This window comes from Bison bison, unplaced genomic scaffold (genome assembly GCF_000754665.1).
Source record: "Bison bison bison isolate TAMUID 2011002044 unplaced genomic scaffold, Bison_UMD1.0 scf7180017864264, whole genome shotgun sequence".
Lineage (NCBI taxonomy): Eukaryota > Metazoa > Chordata > Mammalia > Artiodactyla > Bovidae > Bison > Bison bison.
The window spans coordinates 1,421,615-1,449,588 of NW_011494836.1; the positions used below are offsets into that span (position 1 = coordinate 1,421,615).

The following is a 27,974-nucleotide window of genomic DNA, read 5'->3' on the forward strand; positions in this document are numbered from 1 at the left end:
GAAAACACCAAATTTTAACACCTGCTTACCCTAATGCAAGCAGGCGGTGAGGAAGACTGTTGCATTATCTCTAGCATTTTATTCCTTAAAAAAATCTTTTACAGCTTAATGACATTGAGTTTTTGTTAGAAGATTAAGAAGCCTGTGCTTCCTAGCTTAAGATACAATAACAGCCTGATTCTGTTGCCAGCTTGTTATGTTTAGATACTTTCTTTGATCTTCAAGTCAATTACTAGGATCAAGGTAAAAATTTTTATTTCAAATAAAGTGTTCTAAATTTTTGTTTTGTTCATTTAAATTTAATTTCAGCATTGTTCTTAATACATTTTCTCCCAGAAAGGTCCCCACTTCTGCAAATCATTGTCTTCCTAATTATTTAATTTTTTCTTTTTAAATTCTTATTTTCTTGATGTGGTGATGACTTCATGAACTTTATGATTTTCAAGTATGATGACCTTTTACATCATGTTTCTCAGTTTATGTACTAAGCCTAACTTCTGGTTCCTAGGTAAGTCAGTAATGTTGTATGCTGCAGAAATGATACCTAAACTGAAAACACGGACACAAAAAACAGGAGGTGGGGACCAAAGTCTTCAGCAAGGAGAGGGAAGTAAGAAAGGGAAAGGAAAGAAGAAGAAATGATCTGGTCTGAGAATCAAGGATGTGATACTACTGTAAGAGACATGAATGGAGGCTTCTCACTTGTATCTGAGAGAAACAGAAGCTTTTTCTTTGCTTCATTTAACTGAGCTGTGAACATTTGTGCCTCCCAGCTTCAACATCAGAGTTGATAATGAAATAAAGATACATCAGAAGTTTGCATCCAGCTCTTATGCAGTATAAGAGAAATTTTTCTTTTTTGCCTCTTAATACAGTTTTTGTGAAAGAAGCATATTCTTAAATGGACAGTGGGCTCTACCATAAGTTACTTGAAATCCTGTATCTGTTTGTCCTCTATGTAAACATGTTTCAAATAAATGAGTTTAATAAGATTTGAAATATACATTTTGTTTATCTTTTTAATTTTAGTGAAATAAAATTTGAAACTTGACTTTTTGTAGCTTTTGCTTATGAACTGATTAATGCCAGTAGAGGAGATAAAGGGAATAAAATGGGGAGTGGAAACTCATGCTATGCTATGCTAAGTCACTTCAGTCGTGTCCAACTCTGTGTGACCCCATAGACGGTAGCCTACCAGGCTCCCCCATCCCTGGGATTCTCCAGGCAAGAACACTGGAGTGGGTTGCCATTTCCTTCTCCAATGCATGAAAGTGAAAAGTGAAAGTGAAGTTGCCTAGTCGTGTCCAACTCTTAGTGACCCCATGGACTGCAGCCCACCAGGCTCCTCTGTCCATGGGATTTTCCAGGCAAGAGTACTGGAGTGGGGTGCCATTGTGTGAACCTAAAACCAGAAAGTGGTTAAATCCTTTTGGAGGTCTATGAACAGGCAGTCTGTGGATCATATTCTTTTAATCAGTCTTTGTAATTGAGTTGTTTCATCAATTACTAGTTTGTTGACATGTGGAAATTTATGCTTTAGATTTGCTTATTCTGTAGATTGGAATTCTAAAATTGTCTATGCTTTAGCACCTTGAGATAAATTTTTTTCCAAGAAACTAAAGTGGATTGATAATTCTGACTTTATTCCAAAGCACTGTTCTAAAAGTGGTGACTTTGTGTAAAACTTAAGAGACTCCTTCTTCGGCCTTTTGTTTTGTCTACTGAGCATCTCCTGGGGGACTGCCTTCTCTGACTCAGTGTGCTTCTGGAAGAGCTGTCAATCACAGGACTGCACCCTGACCGCAGGATGTGGCCAAGGCCAGGCCAGTTCAATTTTATGTATGGAGTAGAAACACAAGTACAGATGGTGAAAGGAGCTAAGATGTGATTCACACCTTCCTGAGGCCTAGTGCCGCTCTTCTGTGAATCCTGTGAGTGAACTCATAGCCTTCTTTAAATCCCAATTCCTGTTTTATTGCTAGAGATCGAACAATTCCAAGTGATTACAGAATAAACGTAGCCAGAGTTTCAGAACTCTAAAAGGGATTATACACCCAGGCTGTATGAGATGACCCACCAGTGTGTAGGGGGAAGTATTAGAACTGCTACTTAGGTTTTCTCTCCAACAGTTTCTGTTTTTACTATGTCCTATAGTGAGCATAATTGTATAGTAGTTTATATATCAGACTGACAAATAAATACAAGGGTGCAAAACATGATTCAGAAAAGCCCTCTTTGGAAAAACGTATCACTTACGAATATGGCTGTACAACAGAAAAGAATGAGGGACTTAAACAGGAATTAAATTTTTAAATAACGTGAAACTCAAAGGTTATTGTAGGTGTTGATCCAGTTGCTTAGTGATGCCCTCCTACCTCTGTACTCCACTGTCTGTGGCATGTTTCCAGCGTCCTTAAGTTGTTACAAACTTGTAAGAGGACTGGTGGCAGACCCAACACCACGTCAGAGTTCCACATCTGTCCCCCTGACATCACTGTGTGAAGTTCACAGAGTGATCAAGCGTTCATCAGACAACTTAGATTGTCGTTATCATCCTCATTTCGCTGGGTCAGGTTTTGTTGCAACATTGTGTATATTATAAACACACCTTTATTACTGTAAAACTTTCAAGAAAGAAGCATCACAAAATTTTTGAGTGAAGAATTTTTCAGTGAATCTTATGTAGATACTTCCTCTGGCTGAACGACATATGTATTAATACTAGTGTCTCAGAAGATCATAGTTCTTCAGAATATAGTTCTGATTCAGATGGTGTAAATGATGATGTCAGACCAACAAAAAGACAAAAATCCTTAGTGATTGATTCTGCAATGGGAAGTGAAAATGAAATGGTGCTGGAGAATGCTCCTTTGCTTCCAAAGAAGAGTGTATTTAATATAGTGTTCCACTAAAATGACTTTACAGGTGTGTTAGGTATAATTGTTGAATATAATAACCCACAAAGTATTAGTGAAATAACAATTTTTGGCCAGCAACAGTAAAAATTGCCAGCCACAGGTGTTCAGTTCAGTCACTCCATGTCTGACTCTGCAACCCCATGGACTGCACCAGGCTTCCCTGTCCATCACCAACTTCCAGAGTTTACTCAAACTCATGTCCACTGAGTCGGTGATGCCATCCAATCATCTCATCCTCTGTCGTCCCCTTCTCCCACCTTCAATCTTACCCAGCATCGGGGTCTTTTCAAATGAGTTCTTCGCATCAGGTGGCCAAAGTAAGAGTTTCAGCTTCAACATCAGTCCTTCCAATGAATAGTTAGGACTGATATCCTTTAGACTCCTTGGATCCCCTTGCAGTCGAAGGGACTCTCAAGAGTCTTCTCCAACACCACAGTTCAAAAGCATCAATTCTTCAGCACTCAGCTTTCTTTATAGTCCAGCTCTCACATCCATACATGACCACGGGAAAAACCATAGCCTTGACTAGACGGACCTTTGTCAGCAAAGTAATGTCTGTTTTTTAATATGCCATCTAGGTTGGTCATAGCTTTTCTTCCAAGGAGCAAGTGTCTTTTAATTTCATGGCTGCAGTCACCATCTGCAGTGACTTTGGAGCCCCCCAAAATAAAGTCTGCCACTGTTTCCACTGTTTCCCCATCTATTTGCCATGAAGTGATGGGACTGGATGTCATGATCTAAGTTTTCTGAATGTTGAGGTTTAATTGTTAAAAATAACAATTTTTGGTCGATCACAATAAAAACTGCCGACCACAGGTGTTTGTCTCTGCAAAAATTTCCTGGAAAGTGTGTTAAAGGAAAGGCAGGGATTTCTCAAAACCTGTCCTGGACAACTTGTTTCATTGTCAAGAACTCCGGCACAAAGTGAAATACAACCTTCTCAGTCCTGATAGAGTGGCAGACAAGAAAGTGAGTAGTTGAGAGTGGATACTGGGCAGTCAGTGTAAAAGATTTGTCACAGAAAGATGCCTAGAACCTAAAATTGTTTTAGAGATAGGGCAATAGGATTGCCAGGAAAGGTTTCACAACTATTGCTGTACATGTTGCTGTTTGTTCATGTTGCAGTCAGTGAATAGTTATCTTTACTTCTTTGCCAGCCAAGTGAAAAACAGAGTCATTTCAGTGAATTATGTTCACCTTCTTTGCCCTTTTTTTAAAGGACTTTATTATTATCAGTTTTATACTTGTACATAATTGAAAGAGCTAGCCAATTTTAATCGGAGAAGGCAATGGCAACCCAATCCAGTACTCTTGCCTGGAAAATCCCATGGACGGAGGGGCCTGGTGGGATGCAGTCCATGAGGTCACTAGGAGTCGGACACGACTGAGCGACTTCACTTTATTTTTTCACTTTCTTTTTTTTTCACTTTCATGCATTGGAGAAGGCAATGGCAACCCACTCCAGTGTTCTTGCCTGGAGAATCCCAGGGACGGGGGAGCCTGATGGGCTGCCGTCTGTGGGGTCACACAGAATCGGACACGACTGAAGTGACTTAGCAGCAGCAGCAGCAGCCAATTTTAATTGGCATTCCATTTAGGCATTAACTTCCATCTGTAGAGGAGGATGATTTCATTTTCCTTTCTTTATTCCCAAGACATGCGTGCATCTTTCCCATCTTCCCTCCTACCACTGTATTTCATCATTGTAATCACATCTTACCTGACTCCTGAGAAACTTGTATACAGGTCAAGAAGCAACAGTTAGAACCAGACATGGAATAATGGACTGGCTCATAATTAGGAAAGGAGTATGACAAGGCTGTAGTACAGTGTTACCCTGCTTATTTAACTTACATGCAGAGTATACCATGCAAAATGGTGGGCTGGATGAATAACAAGCTGGATTAAGAGTACTGGCAGAAATAGCAATAATCTCAGGTATGCAGATGACACCACCCTAAAGGCAGAGAGCAAAGAGTAACTAAAGAGCCTCTTGATGAAGGTGAAAGAGGAACGTGAAAAAAACTGGCTTAAAACTCAACATTGAAAAAGCAAAGATCATGGTATCTGGTCCCATCACTTCATGTCAAATAGATGAGGAAGCAATAGAAATAGAGACTATTTTCTTGGGCTCCAAAATCATTGCAAATGGTGACTGTGGCCATGAATTCAAAAGATGCTTGCTCCTTGGAAGAAAAATCTATGACAAACATAGACAGCATATTAAAAAGCAGAGACATCACTTTGCCAACAAAGGTCCGTCTAGTGAAGGCTATGGTTTTTCTAGTAGTCATGTATGGATGTGAAAGCTGGACCATAAAGAAAGCTGAGCGCTAAACAATTGATGCTTTTGAACTGTGGTGCTGGAGTCAGTACCACAGTCAGTCCTAAAGGAAATCAACCCTGAATATTCATTGGAAGGACTGATGTTGAAGCTGAAGCTTCAATAGTTTGGGCCATGTGATGCGAAGAGCCAACTCATTGGAAAAGACCCTGATGCTGGGAAAGATTGAAGGTGGGAGGAGAAGGTGGCAACAGAGGACGAGTTAGTTGGATGGCATCACTGACTCAATGGACATGAGTTTCAGCAAGCTCCGGGAGATAGTGAAGGACAGGGAAGCCTGGCGTGCTGCAGTCCATGGGGTCACAGAGTCGGACACAACTTAGCAACTGAACAACAACAATTTAAAGTGTACATTATTGTTCTGTGTTTCATTCATAGCTGAATTATGCAGTACCTTTGCTGCTAAATAGTGTGATCGGTGTGCAGCAGTACTGGACTCCCCAGGGAGCTTGTGAAAATTTCACACTCACTGGCCCCAGCCTGGAATTCAGATGCATTTTGAAGATTTAGCTTATCTCCGGAAACACTCTGGAGTATGCTATGGTTATTTTTGTTTTCCTTGGAGCTAATTTTATTTGCTTAGTTTTATGACTATTTGATGAATTATCAGTTGTCAAAATGTCCTTTCAAAAAGCTTGTCCATATCAGGTAGATGTTTTCTCTAAGGTTGATCTGCTTCCGCGGAGAGAAGGCTGACAAGCTCCCAGGATAAAGATCTGGGCGCCTAGTGGGAGAAGGCAGGGTGGGCAAATGGGTCTCAGCATTTGGTCACTCAGTCATGCTTTTAATGCAACTTCCCTCCCTTAACTCTGCCCGTGCCCCCTCTCCAAGGATCCCCCACTCTTTCCAGAGGATAAACCTCCAGGCTACATGGTTGTGAATAAGGTAGTTCTTCATTAAATCCTCCTCTTTTTTTAGTTCCCTCGCAACATTAAGATACTCTTTGCAGTTATTTTGATATTGGGGGTAACAATAACGAAATTTCTGTACCCAAAGAGAGAGACTAGTGGGGTAGGCAGAATATGCTGTTCGCCTGACCATCATCCACCCTCGCAAAAAAACCAGTAAATATGTTGCTTTCATGGCAAAAAGCTTTGCATGTGAGATTAAGAATCTTGAGCTGGAGAGAGTATCCTGGGTTATCCAAGTGGGCCCAGTGTAATCACAGACAAGCTTATAAAAGGGAAGCAGGGGTCAGTGTACTAGTGGGCCACAAACGGGGATACAGGCAGAGTGTGGAAGCTGAAAGCAGCAAGAAAATGGGTTCTCCTGTATCTCCAGAAATAATGCAGCCCTGCCCACCTCTTTCGGATGTCTGTCCTTCAGAACTATAAGCTGATACATTTGTGCTGGTTACAGCAATAACAGGAAACTAACACATGAGCTGAACTAATTAGCTAAGAGAAACTGTCCAGACCTTGGCATTCTTGACCTTAGCAGTAGTCTCTAATAGTAGCTGTCGTCAAAAAATTAGTCAACTTAAAAATTGGAAGATTTTATTTGAGCCAAATTTGAAGATTATAGCCTGGGAAGAGCACCTCAGAAAGCTCAGAGAGTTGTTCTGCCCATTAAAAGTCAAGACAATTTATATACGTTTTTTGAGACAGAGGGCAGTACGTTAAATGATGTATTCGTATTTGAGTTTTCATAATCCAGATGTAAGCGCCATCATGGTGGGTCATGTGACTTTTTACAAGCTCAAAAAGGAATGTTGTCTTTTTAAGAGTTGTCTTCATGCTGAGAGAATGTTGCTGGTTATGGTGAGCAGGTATTCCTGCTGTCAGGGGAGGTTTGGTCAATGCATAATGTAGATATACAATGCACAATTGGGGGAATGCAGGTTGCTCAGTCATGTTCAGCTCTTTGCAACCCCATGGACTATGCAGTCCATGGAATTCTCCATGCTAGAATACTGGAGTGGGTAGCTCTTCCCTTCTCCAGGGCATCTTCCCAACCCAGGGATCGAACCCAGGTCTCCCACATTGCAGGCAGATTCTTTACCAGCTGAGCCACACGGGAAGCCCAACAATATTGGAGTAGGCAGCCTATCCCTTCTCCAGTGGATCTTCTTGAGCCAGGGATCGAACCAGGGTCTCCTGCATTGTAGGCGGATTCTTTACCAACTGAGCTATCAGGGAAGCTGAAGTTGGAGGGAGAGGGGAGGCCAAACAGCAAAGAATTTTTATGTTTAAATTTTTCTTGCCAAAACATGAATTTCATTTCACTTTCTTAATCCTGGTTATACATTGGAAGAGTTTTAAAATACTGGCGCCTGGGTATATAGTTGATTGTTAAAATTTCTGGTAGTGGAGGCAGACACTAGTATTTTCTGAAAGCTGCTCAGATGATGGTGATGTACAGCCAGGCCTGAAAACCTCTATACTGAGTATAAAGACACCATTAACCTAACTCAGTGATTTCTTGTCAAAGTGTGGTTTCTGTATCATTAGCATCACCTGGGATTTTGTTCCAAATACAAATGTTTCAGCCCCACCCCAGACTTCCTGAATCGGGGATGGGACCAGCAATCTTTTACCAATTCCTCCCCTCCCCAAGGAAATCCTGATGCACACTAATACTTGAGAACCTCTGATTTGACCAAAGAACCTCTTTATTGCTCTTAATTCTCTGAGGCATGTATGTTACAGATTTTATAAGCTAATACTGTAGTAAGCAGCCTGAAAAACTTAAGGTCATTCTCAGATATATGTAGTTTCTCCTGCTGTATCATACAGAACTAATATTTGGTTAAGGATGTGAACTGTATCTCTTACTTTCTAATTAAACACCATGATTCTAGACATACAGACATGCAAAGGCAGACGCAGGAGCGGATGCTGACCGAAGTGCACTCTCCAAAGGCAGGCGTTTCGAATAAAATCCCCAGTTCTTCTTTTCTTAGTCTAAAAATACAGAGTGATTTGGAGGCATATGTGTGTTTACTATATTAAGATACACTTACATGAAATAGTAGCACCAACTAGTAGCCGTGTGAGACTGTGTGTAATGCATTATGCCAGCATTAGAGCTGACTCCTCTCAGGCAACTGCTCGGTGATAACTTTGCAGCGCCCGGGTATTCAATCAGCCGCAGATTGTGTAGTACTGCAGTGTGTGTTTATTGAAAAAATCTGTAAGTGAGCCCATGCACTTCAAACCTGTGTTATGCAAAGGTCAAGAAGAGTTTGGGTTTCCTCTCCATTTATTGCTAATTAGTAGAAACTCTTTTTGACTGGTATTTTTTTTCCTGGCTTTTAAATATTTTATATTTTTTTATGAAGTATAATTGCTTTACAGTGTTGTGTTAGTTTCTGCTGTACAACAACATGAATCAGCCATATGTACACATATATCCCCTCGCTTGTTTTTAGGGAATGTCTTTGCTCTGACAGGTAGTCACCACCACGGGGAAAATCACAGGCCAGGTGAGAAACACGGTCCATGAACAGCAGTGTTAAAGGGTTGTTTATCTGTGTTAAGATTCTTCTTACATTTTATTTTAAGCCCCATAAAAGAAAATGGACTATAAAAGCTCAGTGAGATAACAAAAGCTCAATGAGATAACAAAATTTTATTTACATCTATTTCCATTTAATATATCACATCTTCAGGACAGGTGGTAACTTATTTGAAGGTTATGCTCATATTCTTCAGGCTGTGGGTAGAAGACTCCCCAGGGTAGCAGTAACTGTCTTGTTGTAGGAATTCTTTGCCTTCACATATCCCCAAAATACCATTCATGTACAAATAAATACTTGTCTTATAGCTGAACACAGGCTCAATTAGTTTTTCAAATACTCTAGCCACAGCAGTATGCTTTTTTGGAAATCTAAACTGAGACAAGAATTGCTCAACTCATAGTTTCTCCTGTCATTAATATGTACATGCTGACTGCCAAAAAGAGTAACTAAAATTTCTTACAGAATGTACTGCAAGAGAAACCTATGGTAACAACAACAAAAAAAATTGCATTCAGAAATTTCTGTCTAAATTGATATTAGCCTGTAAGTAGTTATAAGCAATAGTAACTTGCATGCTTCACCATCTTGCCTGATATTTTCTACACTAAAAGTTACATATTGTGTATACTAACAGTCTGATTATATAGTCTGAATGCTAGAAGTTGCTAATTTTCATTCTTTTACCACCAAAAGCATACTTGATTTATAGGGAAAGGGATTTAAATACTCCTAGAGGTCCTTCTAAAACTTTTTAACTTAAGGCTTGATTTTCTTCCAATAACAAGTAGCTGTTTGCTTTCTGAAAGATTTTATGTTTTAACATAAGCTTAATAAGGTGCTTTATTATCATCACATTCCTCTCTCCCCAAAAAGGCCCTGATCCATATTGTTATATTGGGGTGATATTGTCCTTATTTTTGATACCTTTGACATACTTTTGTATTACATTGTGACACGTCATTATGACTTTACCTCATTGTTTTCTAAAAGGGAACTAATCATCTTTATTTGCCTTAAAATATTTTATAGGCCTGGTTGTTAGTTTTGCAATGCTTTTGTTTTAGTCAGTTTAGTCTGAGAAGGATCCTAGCAGTATGGTCAGTGCAAAGCTTAGATTCTTTAGTATGGACAAGTTGTCAAGGTCCCTATAAGCCATTTGGCTAATCAAGCTAGTAATATTAATTTTAACTTTTTATTTTGTACTTAAACTGCATATAACCTCATAGTTTATCATCAAAACAAAGCATATAGATGAAAGCATGTAAATGGACTGCAAATGATTCTGACTTGTAACCTAGGGAAGCCTCTGTGGTTTGACCCTAAAGTCCAGGGAAAGAAGGGAAAGGTGTTTGTCTTAAGCACTAGCAGCTAGGCTGTGCAGCATGTCGTACTTCTCTGAGAACTGCTCTTCGAGCCTGGTGTCACCATGAGCATGTAGGTGCTAATGATACAAACAAGAACGTACATGTAATGAGAGGTGGGCAAGTCTCTGGAGGGTCCTTAAAGTAGAGGCTTTTCAAAAGACTGGAAAAGAAACAAGACTAAACCAACATGTTACTCAGCTATGAAAGTAAAACCAGGGGTGGTTTCCACAACAAAGTGTATCAGCCAGTTTTTTAAAAGCTACAAGACAATATTGCTAGTTCTACAGAACTGGAAACTGTGATGTGTGTACATTTTCCCATTTATCACTTAGCTGACTGCTTCACAAAGCTGTTCTGGTATTCAGCTGCTACAATGTTAGGAAACCACCAGGCCAACCTCCCTTCTGCCTCATTTATCACTTAACTGTTCCTTTGAAACACTGCTCGTTTGTATTAATTTTCTGAAGTATTATTCAGCAGATCACACCAACACAATGGAACCTTCAGCCTCTGGCTGGTGCTCCCCATAAGCAATATGCAGGCTATAGACAGTAACATTTCCCTACATGTGTGTATGCACAGATACATTAAAAACATTGAAACATTTTCTTAAAGAGTATCCTAAAATGTAAGTACAGGGTAAGCACAGAGAAAATGCATGCAGAGAGAGCCCACTGCAGTACAAAGCCTGTGGGATATATAATTTTAAGTTTATATTTCCTACAGGATGGTAACATAGGTCTTTTCCTACCCAGAGGCATAATATATTTTCTGAAAACCTGGACACTGCCCATTGCATTAAATGTAAATGCTCCCTAAGTATATAAACAGTAAAAGTAAGCAAAAAACCTTACAACACATTCCTTTGTTTAATATATCAAAAATGTTTCCAAGGCAACATTATTAAAACGATCATACACCACAGCCCCTAATACGGTATCGCGCTCCAGTGGGAGGCGCAGAGGCGCCAGAGAGGCTCCGGCCAGTCAGCGGTCTAGGTGCTCTTCTTCTCCTCGCCCAGTAAACTCACGGCGGCTTTCCTGGCTGTTAGAAGGAGAGAAAACTGTATCAGAGCTGTGTGTAACCCAGCTGTGTGCCGATGTGGCTCCTATTGTGGGTGACGCCGTGGGTGACTCACGCTCAGATGAGGACGCACGGAGGTCTGTGGGCAGGGCTAGCAGAGTTTCCAGGAAATGGACCTGAGAACTCTTCAAATGCAGCTCCTGAGCACTGCAGCCAAGTTACTGAGGACCTGGCCCCTTCGAGTGACCGTGTCGCCTGTGCCACTGTGTCCTGTCCCCTCCGAGTATCGCAAGAAGCAGAGGCTCCTTGAGTGTATAGTGTCCTGTGTACAGTCAAGAAATTCCAGGTCCTCCCTGGCCTTCCTAATTACCACTTGGCTTGGAACGTGCTCTAAGAACTCGTGTGATGTGTCTGCGGGCCGCGGGGAGGGTTCTGAGAGCCTTGAGGCCTCCTGAGAGTCCAGACTGCAGCTGTTCTCAGAGCCCTGAGCGGGTGCCAGGCAAGGCTGCCCTCCTTATGCACCAGCTGCCCGACAGCGGCTCTCCCTTCACTCACTTAAAATTGTGGACTAAAGTTTACAAAGACACTGCAGGCTCTCAACTAGCTCTTTGCAAAAATGTACTTCCTGGAGAATCCAGAAACTCAGAGTCTGTAATGTGTCAGCCTCAAAATCCCTCTTATTTTCACTCTTAACCTCAGTTTATGAATGTATCCTATCCAAGTAAAACAGGATTTCAGAGGACTGAGATCTAAGAGAATCAAAGGCCGAGAAATGTGGGTGAACTAGACAGAAATGACATCACCAGAGGCTGCTGGTTTGGTTAAGAGCAGAGAACAGTTAAGAAACCTCTTCAAAAGGAACTGGCGATCCTAGAGTGGGAGGATGTGAAGAAACGTAGGAACGCACTGAAGGAGACTGGAGCTGCGTCCGGGAGCAGGGCTTGGGGAGGACACAGTCTGCGAGGAGGAGGAGAACACACATCAGCTGGGGCATCAAGGCTGCAGCGGGCCATCTGGGGGTCTTCCTTCCCCAGAGGCCAGCTCACCTCTCGTCTCCCACTTCCTCAGGAGCGTAGAACCCTTTTTGTATTTTAATTCCCTAGTTCTATGCCCACTGTCCATGGGCTAAAACCCTTACTGTGCCCTCTGGAACTTCCGACCCATCATCAGGAAGACCTCTGTCCTCACCCGTTTCTCTGAATGGATCCTGCTTCCTGTTGCTCTTACAGAGACCTGCCTGCTCCCCAGGATACTGCCTTCTCAAGTGTCCTATGCGTTTCCTTCCATGACCCTGGTACTTCTGGGTCTGGAGGTCCAGGAAGCATTGTCTTTGATCTTCATGGCTGTGTTCAGAATCTCATGGCATCAGATGACCTTTCCCAGCCGCCCATCTTTTTTCCAATTCTCTCTGACCCTTGGGCTGTGCTGCCTCATTTCTTTAAGATTTTAGCTCCAAACTTACAATCACTTTTGAGCACTGCTGTTACTTGAATTATCACTGATTTCAGTATTCTCCCAGTATCCTGGGCACTTGGGTCCTCCTCTCCAGTAACCGGGATGTTCCATTCTAGCTGCTCTGCAGCCTGGTCTCCTTCAGCTCTCCCTCTGGGCCACTCCCTTCCAGTCATACGTTCCCTGCTCTCAGCTTTCGCACATGCTAGTTCTCCCACGGGGGCTTTCTTCCCCATGGTTCCTTCCCTTAACACTTTCAAATGTGACGCAGTATTGCCTCCTTTGTGAGGATTTCCTAAATCACTCTTTAAAACTGTCACCTTCCCTTCAGCCCCTGCGCACTCCCTATCTTTGGATCTATTTTATTTTTCTCTGTATCATGTGCTAACTACACCACGTAACTTGCTTTTTCATTGTATTCTCTCTCTCTCTCAACAAGACTGTAAGCTTCATGGGTTCATGCAGTATGGTCTGCTGGTCTGTTTGGTTCCCTGGCTCATATCCAGTGCTATGAACATGCTTGGCACATAATTAAGTCACCTCAATAAATAAGTATTTGTTGAATGAATGGATGAGAAAGGCTGAGAGAGAGGGCATTCTCTTGCACCTCTCACAAAAGCCATTTGAACAGCAGCATAACAAGCAGCTCAACCTGCAATGAATTAGGGAGACTGGACTTGTATATAAATACAGATGACCCCTAAAATCTCCACCCACCACAGGAAAGTCACTTTTCCTAATGTGCTGAGTGAATGATGTGTTATTCGTGGCATGGCAGAAGAATGTTGGGAACAGTAAAGGCAACAGGCAAAGCCTTGGTGGAGAAATCCCAGAACAGCCTTGGCACGTGACTGAGGAAAGCCAACAGGACGTGAAGTGAGGAAGCCCGCTGTCTGGGCCAGTATGACCCACGGCCCCTCGCACACTGAGCCAGGCTGCCCCCAAGCCATACCTTCCTTGGAGATGGTGTCTGCAGTCTCTTTGGCTTTGTCCTTCAGGTCGTTCACCACAGTGTCTACTTGGGACTCGTGCTTCAGGAAGAAAGGCCGGATGATGCGCTTGTAGAGCAGGTCTGCTCCGTTGGCGGGGCTGGGAGCCATGCACCACAGCAGGAAGCCACACTGCACGGAGGAGAAGCAACACGGTTACAGAGCGGGTGACACGGACCACACGCACTGCCGCCTCTGCCGCTTGCTCCACCAGCATCGCTGGTGTTTCTGCAGGATGTTAGGTGCACTTTCCTTGGTGGAGAAAACATGACAAATAATGACCTAGTAAGGAAAGGCTGCCAGGGCGTCCCTGGTGGCTCAGCTGGCAAAGACTCTGCCTGCAAGGCAGGAGACCCCACTTCGATTCCTGGGTCGGGAAGTTCCCCTGGAGAAGGGATAGGCTACCCACTCCAGTATTCTTGGGCTTCCCTGCTGGCTCAGCTGGTAAAGAATCCACCTGCAATGGAGGAGACTTGGGTTCAATCCCTGAGTTGCAAAGATCCCCTGGAGGACGGCATGGCAACCCACTGCAGTGTTCTTGCCTAGAGAATCCCCATGGACAGAGAAGCCTGGTGGGCTACGGTCCATGGGGTCGCAAAGAGTCGGATATGACTGAGCAACTAAGCACAGAAGGAAAAACAGACTGACAAAGGCAAAACACACCAGGTCCAGCGCTTAACTTCCTTGCTAACTTGGACCACTTTTTAGTTGTGAGTCACGAGAGCTCTAGAAATGCAAACCTGCAAAGGGGCTACTACTATGACAGAGCTTGAGTTAAAACGCACACAGAGCACCGCTATTGAGCGCCCTTCTGTGACATTCAAAATACAGAACAAAATGCAGGTTCTAAACAGATTATAGGGGGCCAGTTTTTAAAAGACAGGAGTTACCAGGCATTGGAAAAGACTCTGATGTGGGGAGGGATTGAGGGCAGGAGGAGAAGGGGACGACAGAGGATGAGATGGCTGGATGGCATCACTGACTTGATGGACGTGAGTCTGAGTGAACTCCAGGAGTTGGTGATGGACAGGGAGGCCTGGCGTGCTGCGATTCATGGGGTCGCAAAGAGTTGGACACGACTGAGCGACTGAACTGAACTGAACTGAACGAGGCTGGATTTAAAAAAAAAAGAAAATCCCAAACTATGGCTATATAGTTCTTGCAAGAAACACACCTAAGACAAAACCAATCAGGAACACTGAAAATAAGATGAAAAAAAAAGATGTATCTGACAGATACCAACTCTCAAAATAGCTCATATAATAATAGTACATAAACACAAGGAAAAATAAGTGAACAAAATGATAAGGAAGGAAAACAACTTGTTAGGAAGAATAACTGGCCCGAACCTATGTATCTTTGAGCTATGTAAATTATATATACTTTTGTTTTTGTCTTCCCTGGTGGCTTAAATGGTAGAGTCTAACTGCAGTACAGGAGACCCAGGTTCGATTCTTGGGTCAGGAAGATCCCCTAGAGGAAGAAATGGCAACCCACTTCAGTATTGCCATGGACGGAGGAGTCTGACAGGCTATAGTCCATGGGGTCGCAGAGTAGGACACGAATGAGCGACTTCACTTTCTTTTTGTGTTGATACTTATATAATTTTAGTTTTTATAATTATGTAATTTATAATTATATGTAGTTTCTAAATACATAATAGTTTTGAACTGTATAAACTTGAAAGTCAGAATTATATAGATCAATGGACAAAATCCATGATCAATTGCTTTTTAATATTTCATCAGAAACTGATACATTAAAAAAACTAGAAATCAATAAGAATACATAGGAAAATACACAAAATTTAAAATCTTAATCTAAAGATATATACAGATCTCTTCACCCAAAAACCTGAGACCTAAGAGAATTGTATACTAAAAAACATAGAGGTAAAAGAACGGAGCTCAGAGACGCTGGTTCCAGTCTTGGCTCTACCACTTACTGGCTGGGCAAAACTTATGCAAGTTACTTATTTGCTTAAGTCTGTTCTGACTCTATAAAAAAAAGTATAAATAGAAAAAAATTTTAAATCTATTTCATATAGGTTTTGTAAGAAAATAAGAAACATCTGGAGCATCTAGCCTAGCAGGGGCTCTGTCCCTGTCCCAAGAATACGGTGTCTTCTACCAACATCCATAAGACAGAAGCAGGCTGCCTATTAGAGTTTTAAGTCGGGTAAAATCAGATCTCAGGACCAACATACACCCTTTTTAAACAATTATTTTGTTCTTACCTCTCCTTTCACTGCCTGAAATGAAATTCAAAGTCATGAGATGCTTACACATACAATTATGGAAAAAAAAAGGTTTCTAACTGGAATATGAAGAAAGAATAAAGTAAAAGTGTTTTATTTAAAAAATATATTTTGGACTTCCCTGGTGCTGCAGAGAATAAGAATCTTCCTGCCATTGCAGGGGCCACTGGTTCGATCTCTGGTCTGGGAAAATTCCACCTGCCATGGAGTAGCTAAGCCCACGCACCACAGCGACCGAGCCCACATGCTAGGGCCCGCGAGCTGCAACTACCGAGGCCCGGCGCCTAGAGCCTATGCTTTTTTGATGCCCAAACATTCATATTTTCCATCAGTTGCTTATAAAGATAATGCTAATACAGCCACACACACACCTAAAAGTCAATAGAGCAATTTAGGAAAGTTACATTCTTGACAGAACATCAGAATTCTATGTGAACATTTTGAATTGAATGCAGTGTGGCAGCCAAGGGAATGTGCCATGTACTACTGCATACAAAGCAAGTTTCCTACCAACTATATTAACTATTCAAAGAGAAGAACTATTTGGATTTAGTTTTTAGCATCTAACATCCAATATACTTGTTATTTATATCCAGGCATTTTGCTGTATTTATTATTTAGGAGGAGAAGGGGCGACAGAGGATGAGATGGTTGAGTTTGAGCAAGCTCCAGGAAATAGTGGAGGACAAGGAAGCCTGGCGTGCTGCAGTCCATGGGGTCGCAAAGAGTCAGACACAATTAATATTTAGGAAATTGGCATAAAGTTTTAAATTGGCATGTGATACATTTTAATTTTTACTATTTAAAACTGTAGAAAATAGTCTCCTGGCTGGTATTCCTATGTAGAATATCTGATTGTCAGGAATATTACTGATGTAGACAAAGCCTCAAAGTGAAGTGGAAAGGACTCACTGGGTTAAGAATCAGGAGAGTTGGGGAGAAGGAAATGGCAGCCCACTCCAGTATTCTTGCCTAGAGAATCGACTGGACAGAGGAGCCTGGCTGGCTACAGTCCATGGGGTTGTGAGAGTCAGACACGAATTAGCAACTAAACCACCACCCCTAAGGCATGTAAAAGAGGTATTCCAAATATTAAAAAAAAAAAAAAATCAGAGGAGAGTTGGTATCTATTTCATGACTGTAAGTAAATCAAACAACCTCTCAAAGAGTCAATTTTCTCTTCAGGATTTTTTAGGAAACTCAGAAATTAAAAAATATACCTGAAGAAAGTACACAAGATACAGCTAATATTACCAAGTCCTACAGTGCTTACTGTTGTTGAAAATCTCTGAAATGTTATCTGCCTTTACATCTAACAACCCTAAGCAACCCAGAAAAGTTGACTTGTTCACCTTTTCTGGATGACTTAAGCATGGCTACCAGACAGGGCCAGAGCCAAGAGCCTGCATTTTTGTACCTCTCCAATGTGATTAAGTTTATATGCTAAACTCCAGACTGTTCATTTAGTTCCTCCCAGTTCCCTTTAGGTATTGTCTTGAGACTATAAAGTCATTACTGCTCTTTACCTACATCCTGAGCATTTTCCAGTTCTCAAATGAAATAACTTTCTCATATTAAAAATAAAGTTAATTACAGTTCAACTCTCAAGGGTGATATTCAGCTGCCAGCTTTTACAACTCCCTTTTCTTAACCTATGTACCTACCTACTCAAGAGCTCAGAAATACACAGATCTGACCATCCTTTTAATCAGGGCAGCTCACGGTGTTCCCAAGAACAAACATAAGCCCACTCTTACCCACAGTGCAGATAAAGAGTCTGTGCTATTTCAATTTAACTCTCAGCGCTAGCAGCACTGACATACTAAATCCTTAAATTACAACAGGCCAGAGAGTTGTGTCTGTGATTCTAATGCTGCCACTATTCAATTTCCCTGTAGAAATGCTTCCAAGGTAGGGATATATTTAATATGCACGGTTTGGCACTAGCCTGGTGAGACCTGAGAGTTAATGTCTGAAAAAAATGTATTTCAACACTAGCTTCTGGTGTGCTGCAATCACTTGATCAGAAACAAGTCTTGGGAAGCCTTTGCGACACAGCCACAAAAACAGTAATGCTCAGCATGCACAAATAAAAGCTAAAAGCAAACTTGTGAAGGGCAAGACTTTTCTATCTTCTTTGCCTCCTACAAAGTTAAGAAGAAAAATGTTATGCTCTCTATCAGTGGGTCCCACCATACAGGTAACAGTCTGGATCAGGACTTAAACTTGCCAAAGTTTATTCAACCTTGTTTGAAAAATCTAGAAACTTATTTAAATGAGAATAAAGATGAGGTGCAAAGGTATTCATTGCAGCATTAGTTATAACAGCAAGATAAATGTCCTAAATGTCTATTAACTGAGGAATGAATGAATTCTTATCTATAATGGATTAGACATCTAGGTCAAAGAATATTGAATAACATGAGAAAATACTCATAGTATTGTATTAATCAAAAAAGTGAGATATAGAATCATATATGATATATATGCTCTCAACCATATATAGTAAAGCAACAACATACACAATTCTCTGTGTGTATACACTGTATCAAGAAATTTATTTGCACATTAAAAAATAGGAACACTACCCTAAGATGATAACAGTGGGAGTCTTAAAATACTATTTTATTTTCTACATAAAACATGCCCCAACACACAGGCACACATGCACACAACCACAGATGCAAAGAGTATAATAGCAAGGATTAATTCACCAAAATCCCCCTGACCTAAAACACATTCTGGCACACAGAGGTTCTAAATAAATATCTGCCGAGTAAAGAAGATATACTACTTTCACAAACAGAGAAATTATTTTTAAATAAATGCATTTATTTTTAAACCTTCCTGTTCCAAGGCAGAGCTCAGATCAAAGCTCTAAACAGGCAGGATCCACTTTTTCTAGCTCAATACATGGAACAGTATCTTCTCAACCAACCTTCGATGCCTAATCATTGGTTCCTCTTACATTCCTTAAATCCAAGAGGCTACTTTAGAAAAATGGGAGGAACAGGTCAACAATATTAACTCTGCAAAAGATAAAATAGTAAACCTGGCTTTAGTTGCAGGTCTTTTCTTCATCCTCCCAAACAATTACCTTGTGATTGTAGCAGTAGCACAGGTAGGACCCAACTAGTCCTTAAAATGGAATACTCTCACATACAATTCTCTGCAATTCAGAGACCTTCACTGAAGCCACTCAGAATACACCACTAATACAGAAAGAAAGCATTTTTATTGACAGCGTGATCAATTTTTAATCACCTTAAGTATATTATCTATCTGGAACATACGGGATAACCCTCTTTCTGGATGCCATGCCATCATACAGCCGGGCACTCACTACTAATGGATGCATGTTCACTTCACTATTCGGGAGGAAAACTTGCTGCACAGCAATTTCTGTAATGTACTTCAAATATAAATGACTTGCTGATTATCTTGTATTTTGGAGCCTTTCTGACTCAAGGGGCCTCCATTAGCAGAGGTGATCACGAGCAGGCTGCCGTCAGACCACTCACGTTTCGGAAGTCTGAGGTCAGGTGCTGGTGTAGTGGTTCTACTGGCAGCAGACTGCTGGGGGCAAGCAGTGGGCCCGAGGCGAAAGCCCGGCTGCTTGCTGTTAGAGGCTGCAGTGTGACATCACTGCCATTAGACGGGTCTTAAAGGATTCAGAAGTGTTTGAAGTTTAAAGTATGGACATCCACATCAAAGACTATAAAGCTATTATTATAAATGCTAAATATCTTTGGATAACAAAACCATGAAAAATCCAGCAGCCTATGAAATCTAAATCTTCCGATAGACCAATTTTTTTCCCATTTCTTTTGAAAGGAAAAATTTTCAGCTGTGTTACAAGGCATTCTGTGGTAACATCATTCAAACTTAAAAGAATATCCAGGGACTTCCCTGGTGGTCTAGTGGCTAAGACTCTGTGCGCCCAATGCAGGGAGCCTGGGTTCAATCCCTGGTTAGGGAACTATATCCCACGGGTCGCACCTAAGACCCACTGCCGCCAAATAAACAAAGAATTGCTTTTTAAAAAGAATATTCATGTTTTCATTTAAATTTTTTAATTAAAATAGGGTTTATTTGCTTTTCTTTTAATATAAACATGAGGAAGAAAAACCACTTAAGTTGTAGCATTCTTTTCAAAATAAAACTGCAATCAATACTTGAATCTCCAAGCTCCATAAACAATATTTTTTGAGGTGGTAGATTGTAATATTTTTATATCCATTATTTATCATTTATGTCTGTGTCCTTTAAAAATGATGGAACCTGTGGCACTCAATATAATGTGAAGCCTTGCTCTAAAGAGAGAAAGTATTTCTGGCCCAGAAATGCTTTGTTTACAGGCAAAATTCCTAGGATTACATTTGAGAAGGTACGAGGAGAAAGATTTTACACAGTTGAGAACACTTTTTTTTTTTTTAATGTTTCAAGTTTAGGTGACATCATTACCAACTTCCTAAAAGACTGATTACTGGACCTCCCTGTCTTTTAATGGGCTTCCTGGTGGCTAAGTGGTACCCTGTGTTTTAAAAAGCCTGAGGTAAGGGTTCCTAAGATTTATCTTTCCTCAAATAACAGAACACACCTACAGCCAGGTCAACATACAGGACAGAAATGCTGTTCCATATCACTTACTTTCCTGTCGCTGCTGCTGCTAAGTCACTTCAGTCGTGTCCGACTCTGTGTGACCCCAGAGACGGCAGCCCACCAGGCTCCCCCGTCCCTGGGATTCTCCAGGCAAGAACACTGGAGTGGGTTGCCATTTCCTTCTCCATCATTTAAATTTTCAACTATCTAGCTTTTTTTTTTTAACCATACATGGTTTCATACTGTATATAATCTATAATTTTTATAAATAATGAATTATGCAAAACTTCTGTATCTCAATAAATGAAGTATTTCTTTTAACAGTATGGATGTACAATACTATTAATTCATTTAACCATTTACCTGTTGATGGACCCTTCAGGGTTTTTTTGTAATTACCAGAATGAGAGAGCTTCTGGTATCTAATTTCCTGTATCTACATTTCTTTAGGTAGACATTTTAAATAACTGCCAATTTAATGAGGAAGCTACACTATTTGAGTATTTTAACTCACACTTCCCAGATTGCTGACTACTCATATTTTTTTCTCTTATGTGAAATATCTCTATATGACTTGTTTAATTTTTCTCTTTTTCTTCCCTGTAAGTTTTTCTATATATTCTGGATATTAATTCCATATCTGGTAGGAATGGAAATACATCCTCCTCGCCTGCCATTATTTTTCCTTTGTTTATTTGCCCACAGTTATATAGAAATGTTTGTCTAATTTCTATTCCTCCAAGTTAGAAAACATTCTCCTATACTTTTTCTAAAGCAGAGGTTTTGGCGTAGAAGTCCTGCCTTGGGAGGGACTGAGGAAAACAGCTGCGGACTGAGTAGCCAGGGCGGTTTCTCCTCACGCCCCTGCTCCAAGCCCTGGAGCTGGGAGTGACCGCCCAGGAGCACCTGCTTCGAGTGCTGCTGGGGCAGGCAAAGGCTGATGCCTGCACCCGAGGAGCTATTCTGGGGAGGGAAGGGTGATTAACTGTGGCTCCTCTGCTGCCTGGGGCTCCCCACCCTAGTTTAGGGTGGGCAAGCCCCCCACCTGCCCCCCTATCCTGAGTTTACCAGAACTAGCATGGATCGGGGTGTGGCCACCTCCATTCCAGCACCCGATGGAACAGCTGATATGCCTGGAGAAGAATGAACTTACAGGCCAAAGTAACAAGGTATTTGAGAGTACAACCAGTTCAAAACAAAGACAGCACAGTCAACTACAGACCTATCAGCAGCAGAAATTTTAGAAGTGACTGACCAAGAATTTTAAATTAACTATACTAAAAGAAATACAGTGACATGAAAGAACAAAAAAACACAGGAAAGAACCAAGCCAAATTACTAGGAATGAAAAATAAAATAGTTGAAGTAAACACAATATATAGCATAAAGATCAAATGGAACAAAATTGAAACTGGAAGATCATATTGAGAAAAACTCCCAGAAAGCAGGAAAACACAAATAAATATATTTGAAAAATAGGTAAGGCCAGAGGAAAAGAAAAAATACATCCAAATTACCCAGAATTAAAAATCAAGATAATATCAATGTAGTGGTGGTTGCAGCGAGGGAAATCAAAGAATGAGAGAGTTTCTGGTATCCAATTTCCTGTATCTATGTTTTTTAGATAAAAAATCTAAAAAGAGAGAGAGAACAAGATGCCGGAGGAGTAGGGGGACATGGAGTCCATCTCTTCTCCACGGATACACCAAGAATACACCTTCAGACACAGAAGTGCATGCAGCACACCAGCGGAGAGCGGACAGGAGGACCTGACCAGCGGAAAAGCACACACAGAACCACGCAAAACTCTGTAGGATGAAGGAACTCGGGGGAAAAACAGGAGTGTTAACAGGACTAGACCTGCCCTTGGCAGGTGGGAAAACTGAAGCAGGGGTCTGATCCCCACAGCGGGGCAACTGTCTAAGTCAGAGGAGAAGCATTTAAGGCTGAGAGTGAAACAGCCGATCTGTGGCAGCCTAAATGGAGTGAGAATCAGACAGTCCTTGCCGCAACCATACATACGCCAGGCAGGAATGGAGATCTACTGGAAGGTTCGATCCGGGTTCGATCCCTGGGTCAGGAAGATCCCCTGGAGAAGGAAATGGTAACCGACTCCAGTATTCTTGCCTGGAGAATCCCCATGGATGGAGAAGCCTGGTAGGCTACAGTCCACAGGGTCACAAAGAGTCGGACAGGACTGAGCGACTTCACTTTCACCGAGCAGGACCCCACCCAGGGTGCCCCCTTCAGTAACTGATGTACCAAACTACAGAGCAGGACCCCACCCAGGGTGGCCTTCTAAGTGCCTGAAGCCCGAACAACAGAGAAGGACCCCAGGCAAGGGATCCCTCTAAGTGCCTGAACGGGCAGAAATACGAAGAAAGACTGGCCAAAGAGGCCCCCTGAGCACCAGCTACGAGAGGCTGGAAAAAAGCCTCTGATCGGGCCATAACTCCTGCCGCAGAGGCAGTCCGTGTCCCTGCACACTTGGTGCCACCAGGGTCCCCCCAAGACAAGCAGCTGCACCACCTTCACGCTCAACCCTCACTGGGGCAGAGCTGCCACAGGCAAAAAAAAATGTCATGTGTTCATGTGCGCAGGGTCCTGTTCGACTCTTTGCGACCTTGTAGACTGCAGCCTGCCAGGCTCCTCTGTCAGAGAGGGGGTTCTCCAGGCAGGAATACTGGAGCGTATTGGCCAATACTGGGTGCCATACCCTTCTACAGCGCTATATTTCCTGCTGCCCTAGCTGCCAACCCCCCTGCGACCAGAACCCCTGCGACCAGTGCAGCTGCACCACCTCCGCCCCTGGCCCTCACAGGGGAAACCCGAGTCCTCCAGGGCAGCCTCAGGACCTAAACCCCATGCAGAGGTGGAAATAACACCACAGGTGAAACCCAGGGGCAGTGTGGCTAGGAAGAAGACCCAAAACCTTCCCACCAGCTGTACAAGCTGCAGATTACATCCACACAATCAACTAGGCAGACTCCGTGCCTATGGAATATATAAAAGGCCACTGAGAGCTCCCACAGAAGAAAACGTGCTAGCTCTGATAGCTGTGGACACTGGAGGCAAGAACACACAGGAGTAGGACCAGATGAGAATCTGAGCTGCCCCACAGCAGGTCCATGATCAGCACAGGAGGGCATCCTAGGGAGGCAAGGTGGACTGGGATTCCCAGGGCAGGAAAGGACTCCGACAGCAGTGACTCAAGATAAACCTTTATTATTTTCAGTTTTTGACTTGTTCTGTACATTCACTTGGATTTTTTTTCTTTTTTCCTTTTTTTCCTCCTCTGTTGTAGTTCTCGATTTTATTGACACTGAGAAATCCAATTAAGCTTTTGAGGCTTTTTTTATTTCCTCAGTCACATTTTTATTGTTGTCATAAACTGCTGCCTCTATGTTGGCCTTTTACAGTTCTGTGGAGTTTTCCTCTTTTATTTCTTTTCTTTTTAATTTTAATTTTTTAAACCTATTATTATTTTTTCTACATTTATTCCTTTGTTTGCTTTTCCTACTGTTCTTTCCCCCTTGCTGTTAATCTTTAACATATGTAAATCTTCTTTATCTACTTCTATTTAACTTGGCACATCTATTCTTTCTTTTCTTAATCTCCTTTCCTCTCAAAGTATTTGTTAGTTTTATTATTGCTTTATTCCCCAATTGGATGACCCACCACCTAGAGTAATGTAAGTAAAAACAAAAGTGAACAAGTGGAACCTGATTAAACTTAAAAGCTTTTGCACAGCAAAGGAAACTATAAGCAAGGTGAAAAGACAACCCTCAGAATGGGAGAAAATAATAGCAACTGAAACAACTGACAAAGGATTAATTTCCAAGATATACAAGCAGCTCATACAACTCAATGCCAGAAAAACAAACAACCCAATCAGAAAGTGGAAAAAAGACCTAGACAGACATTTCTCCAAAGAAGACATACAGATGGCTAGCAAACACATGAAAAGATGCTCAACATCACTCATTATTAGAGAAATGTAAATCAAAACTACAATGAGATATCACCTCACACCAGCAAGAATGGCCCTCATCAAAAAGTCTACAAACAATAAATGCTGGAGAGGGTGTGGAGAAAAGGGAACGCTCTTGCACAGTTGGTGGGAATGTAAACTGATACAGCCACTGTGGAAGACGGTATGGAGATTCCTTATGACCCAGCAACTCCACTCCTACACGTATACCCTGAGAAAACCAAAACTGAAAAAGACACATGTATCCCATTGCTCACTGCAGCACTGTTTACAGAAGATAGAACGTGGAAGAAACCTAGATGTCATTCGACAGATGAATGGATAAAGAAGTTGTGGTATATAAACACAATAGAATATTACTCAGCCATACAAAGGAATGCATTGGAGTCAGTCCTAATGAGGGGAATGAACCTAGAACCTATTATACAGAGTGAAGTAAGTCAGAACGAGAAGGATAAATACCATATTCTAACACATATATTGCATGGGAATCTGGAATGTTAGGTCCATGAATCAAGGCAAATGGGAAGCGGTCAAACAGGAGATGGCAAGAGTGAACATCGACATTCTAAGAATCAGTGAACTAAAATGGACTGGAATGGGTGAATTTAACTCAGATGACCATTATATCTACTACTGTGGGAAAGAATCCCTTAGAAGAAATGGGAGTAGCCATAATAGTCAACAAAAGAGTCCAAAATGCAATACTTGGATGCAATCTCAAAAATGACAAAATGATCTCTGTTCATTTCCAAGGCAAACCATTCAATATCATGGTAATCCAAGTCTATGCCCCAACCAGTAACGATGAGGAAGCTGAAGTTGAAAGCATCTATGAAGACCTACAAGAACTTTTAGAACTAACACCTCAAAAAAGATGTCCATTTCATTTTAGGGGACTGGAATGCAAAAGTAGGAGGTCAAGAAACACCTGGAGTAACAGGTAAATTTGGCCTTGGAGTACAGAATGTGGCAGGGCAAAGGCTAATAAAGTTTTGCCAAGAGAACGCACTAGTCATAGCACACACTCTCTTCCAACAACACAAGAGAAGACTCTATCATGGACATAACCAGATGGCCAACACCAAAATCAGGCTGATTATATTCTTTGCATCCAAAGATGGAGAAGCTCTATACAGTCACCAAAAACAAGACTGGGAGCTGACTGTGGCTCAGATCATGAATTCCTTATTGTCAAATTCAGACTTAAATTGAAGAAAGTGGGGAAAACCACTAGACCATTCAGTCAGTTCAGTTGCTTAGTCATGTCTGACTCTTTACGACCCCATGAATTGCAGCATGCCAGGCCTCCCTGTCCATCACCAACTCCAGGAGTTCACTCAGACTCATGTCCATTGAGTCGGTGATGCCATCCAGCCATCTCATCCTCTGTCATCCCCTTCTCCTCCTGCCCCCAATCCCTCCCAGCATCAGAGTCTTTTCCAATGAGTCAACTCTTCACATGAGGTGGCCAAAGTACTGGAGTTTCAGCTTTAGCATCATTCCTTCCAAAGAAATCCCAGGCCTGATCTCCTTCAGAATGGACTGGTTGGATCTCCTTGCAGTCCAAGGGACTCTCAAGAGTCTTCTCCAACACCACAGTTCAAAAGCATCAATTCTTCGGCGCTCAGCTTTCTTCACAGTCCAACTCTCACATCCATATGTGACCACTGGAAAAACCATAGCCTTGACTAGACGGACCTTTGTTGGCAGGGTAATGTCTCTGCTTTTGAATATGCTATCTAGGTTGGTCATAACTTTCCTTCCAAGGAGTAAGTGTCTTTTAATTTCTTGGCTGCAATCACCATCTGCAGTGATTTTGGAGCCCCCCAAAATAAAGCCTGACACTGTTTCCACTGTTTCCCCATCTATTTCCCATAAAGTGATGGGACCAGATGCCATGATCTTAGTTTTCTGAATGTTGAGCTTTAAGCCAACTTTTTCACTCTCCTCTTTCACTTTCATCAAGACACTTTTTAGTTCCTCTTCACTTTCTGCCATGAGGGTGGTGTCATCTGCATATCTGAGGTTACTGATATTTCTCCCAGCAATCTTGATTCCAGCTTGTGCTTCTTCCAGCCCAGCGTTTCCCATGATGTACTCTGCATATAAGTTAAATAAGCAGGGTGACAATATACAGCCTTGACGTACTCCTTTTTCTATTTGGAACCAGTCTGTTGTTCCATGTCTAGTTCTAACTGTTGCTTCCTGACCTGCATATAGGTTTGTCAAGAGGCAGGTCAGGTGGTCTGGTATTCCCATCTCTTTCAGAATTCCACAGTTTATTGTGATCCACACAGTCAAAGGCTTTGTATGACCTAAATCAAATCCCTTATGATTATACAGTGGAAGTGAGAAATAGATTTAAGGGACTAGATCTGATAGAGTGCCTGATGAACTATGGATGGAGATTTGTGACATTGTACAGGAGACAGGGAGCAAGACCATCCCCAAGAAAAAGAAATGCAAAAAAGCAAAATGGCTATCTGAGGAGACCTTACAAACAGCTGTGAAAAGAAGAGAAGCAAAAAGCAAAGGAGAAAAGGAAAGATACACTCATGTGAATACAGAGTTCCAAAGAATAGCAAGGAGAGATAAGAAAGTATTCCTCAGCAATCAGTGCAAAGAAACAGAAGAAAACAATAGAATGGGAAAGACTAGAGATCTCTTCAAGAAAATTAGAGATACTAAGGGAACATTTCAAGCAAAGATGGGCTCAATAAAGGACAGATATGGTATGGACCTAACAGAAGCAGAAGACATTAAGAAGAGGTCGCAAGAATACACAGAAGAACTGTACAAAAAAGATCTTCACAACCCAGATAATCACGGTGTGATCACTCACCTAGAGCCAGACATCCTGGAATGGTAAGTCAAGTGGGCTTTAGGAAGCATCACTACAAACAAAGCTAGTGGAGGTGATGGAATTCCAGTTAAATTATTTCAAATCCTAAAAGATGATGCTGTGAAAGTGCTGCACTCAATATGCCAGCAAATTTAGAAAACTCAGCAGTGGCTGCAGGACTGGAGAAGGTCTGTTTTCATTCCAATCCCTAAGAAAGGTGATGCCAAAGAATGCTCGAACTACCGCACAATTGCACTCGTCTCACACATTAATAAAGTGATGCTCAAAATTCTCCAAGCCAGCCTTCAGCAACACGTGAACTGTGAACTTCCAAATGTTCAAGCTTGTTTTAGAAAAGGCAGAGGAACCAGAGATCAAATTGCCAACATCTGCTGGATCATTGAAAAAGCAAGAGAGCTCCAGAAAACCATCTACTTCTACTTCATTGACTATGCCAAAGCCTGTGACTGTGTGGATCACAATAAACTGTGGAAAACTCTGAAAGAGATGGGAATACCAGACCACCTGACCTGCCTCTTGAAAAATCTGTATGCAGGTCAGGAAACAACAGTTAGAACTGGACAGGAACAACAGACTGGTTCCAAATAGGAAAAGGAGTATGTCAAGGCTGTATATTGTCACCCTGCTTATTTAACTTATATGCAGAGTACATCATGAGAAACGCTGGGCTGGATGAAGCACAAGCTGGAATCAAGATTGCTGGGAGAA

At 41.7% G+C, this 27,974-nt stretch overlaps 2 protein-coding genes across 2 annotated transcripts in view; one reads left to right on the top strand and one right to left on the bottom strand.

Moving 5' to 3' along the window:
• Positions 1–1,051, top strand: part of SRP19 (signal recognition particle 19kDa) — an 8,303-nt gene extending 7,252 nt beyond the window's left edge. The window contains exon 5 of the mRNA XM_010848364.1: positions 509–1,051. Coding sequence (XP_010846666.1) covers positions 509–642 — 134 coding nt within the window. The 3' untranslated portion in view covers positions 643–1,051. The remainder of the gene's footprint in view (positions 1–508) is intronic.
• Positions 1,052–7,855: 6,804 nt separating this feature from the next.
• REEP5 (receptor accessory protein 5) overlaps positions 7,856–27,974 on the bottom strand; it is a 52,222-nt gene continuing 32,103 nt past the window's right edge. Inside the window, exons 5-6 of the mRNA XM_010848370.1 lie at positions 13,514–13,682; positions 7,856–11,130 (exon numbers count right to left, since the gene is read on the bottom strand). Of these exons, the coding sequence (XP_010846672.1) occupies positions 11,081–11,130; positions 13,514–13,682 (219 nt within the window). The 3' untranslated portion in view covers positions 7,856–11,080. The remainder of the gene's footprint in view (positions 11,131–13,513; positions 13,683–27,974) is intronic.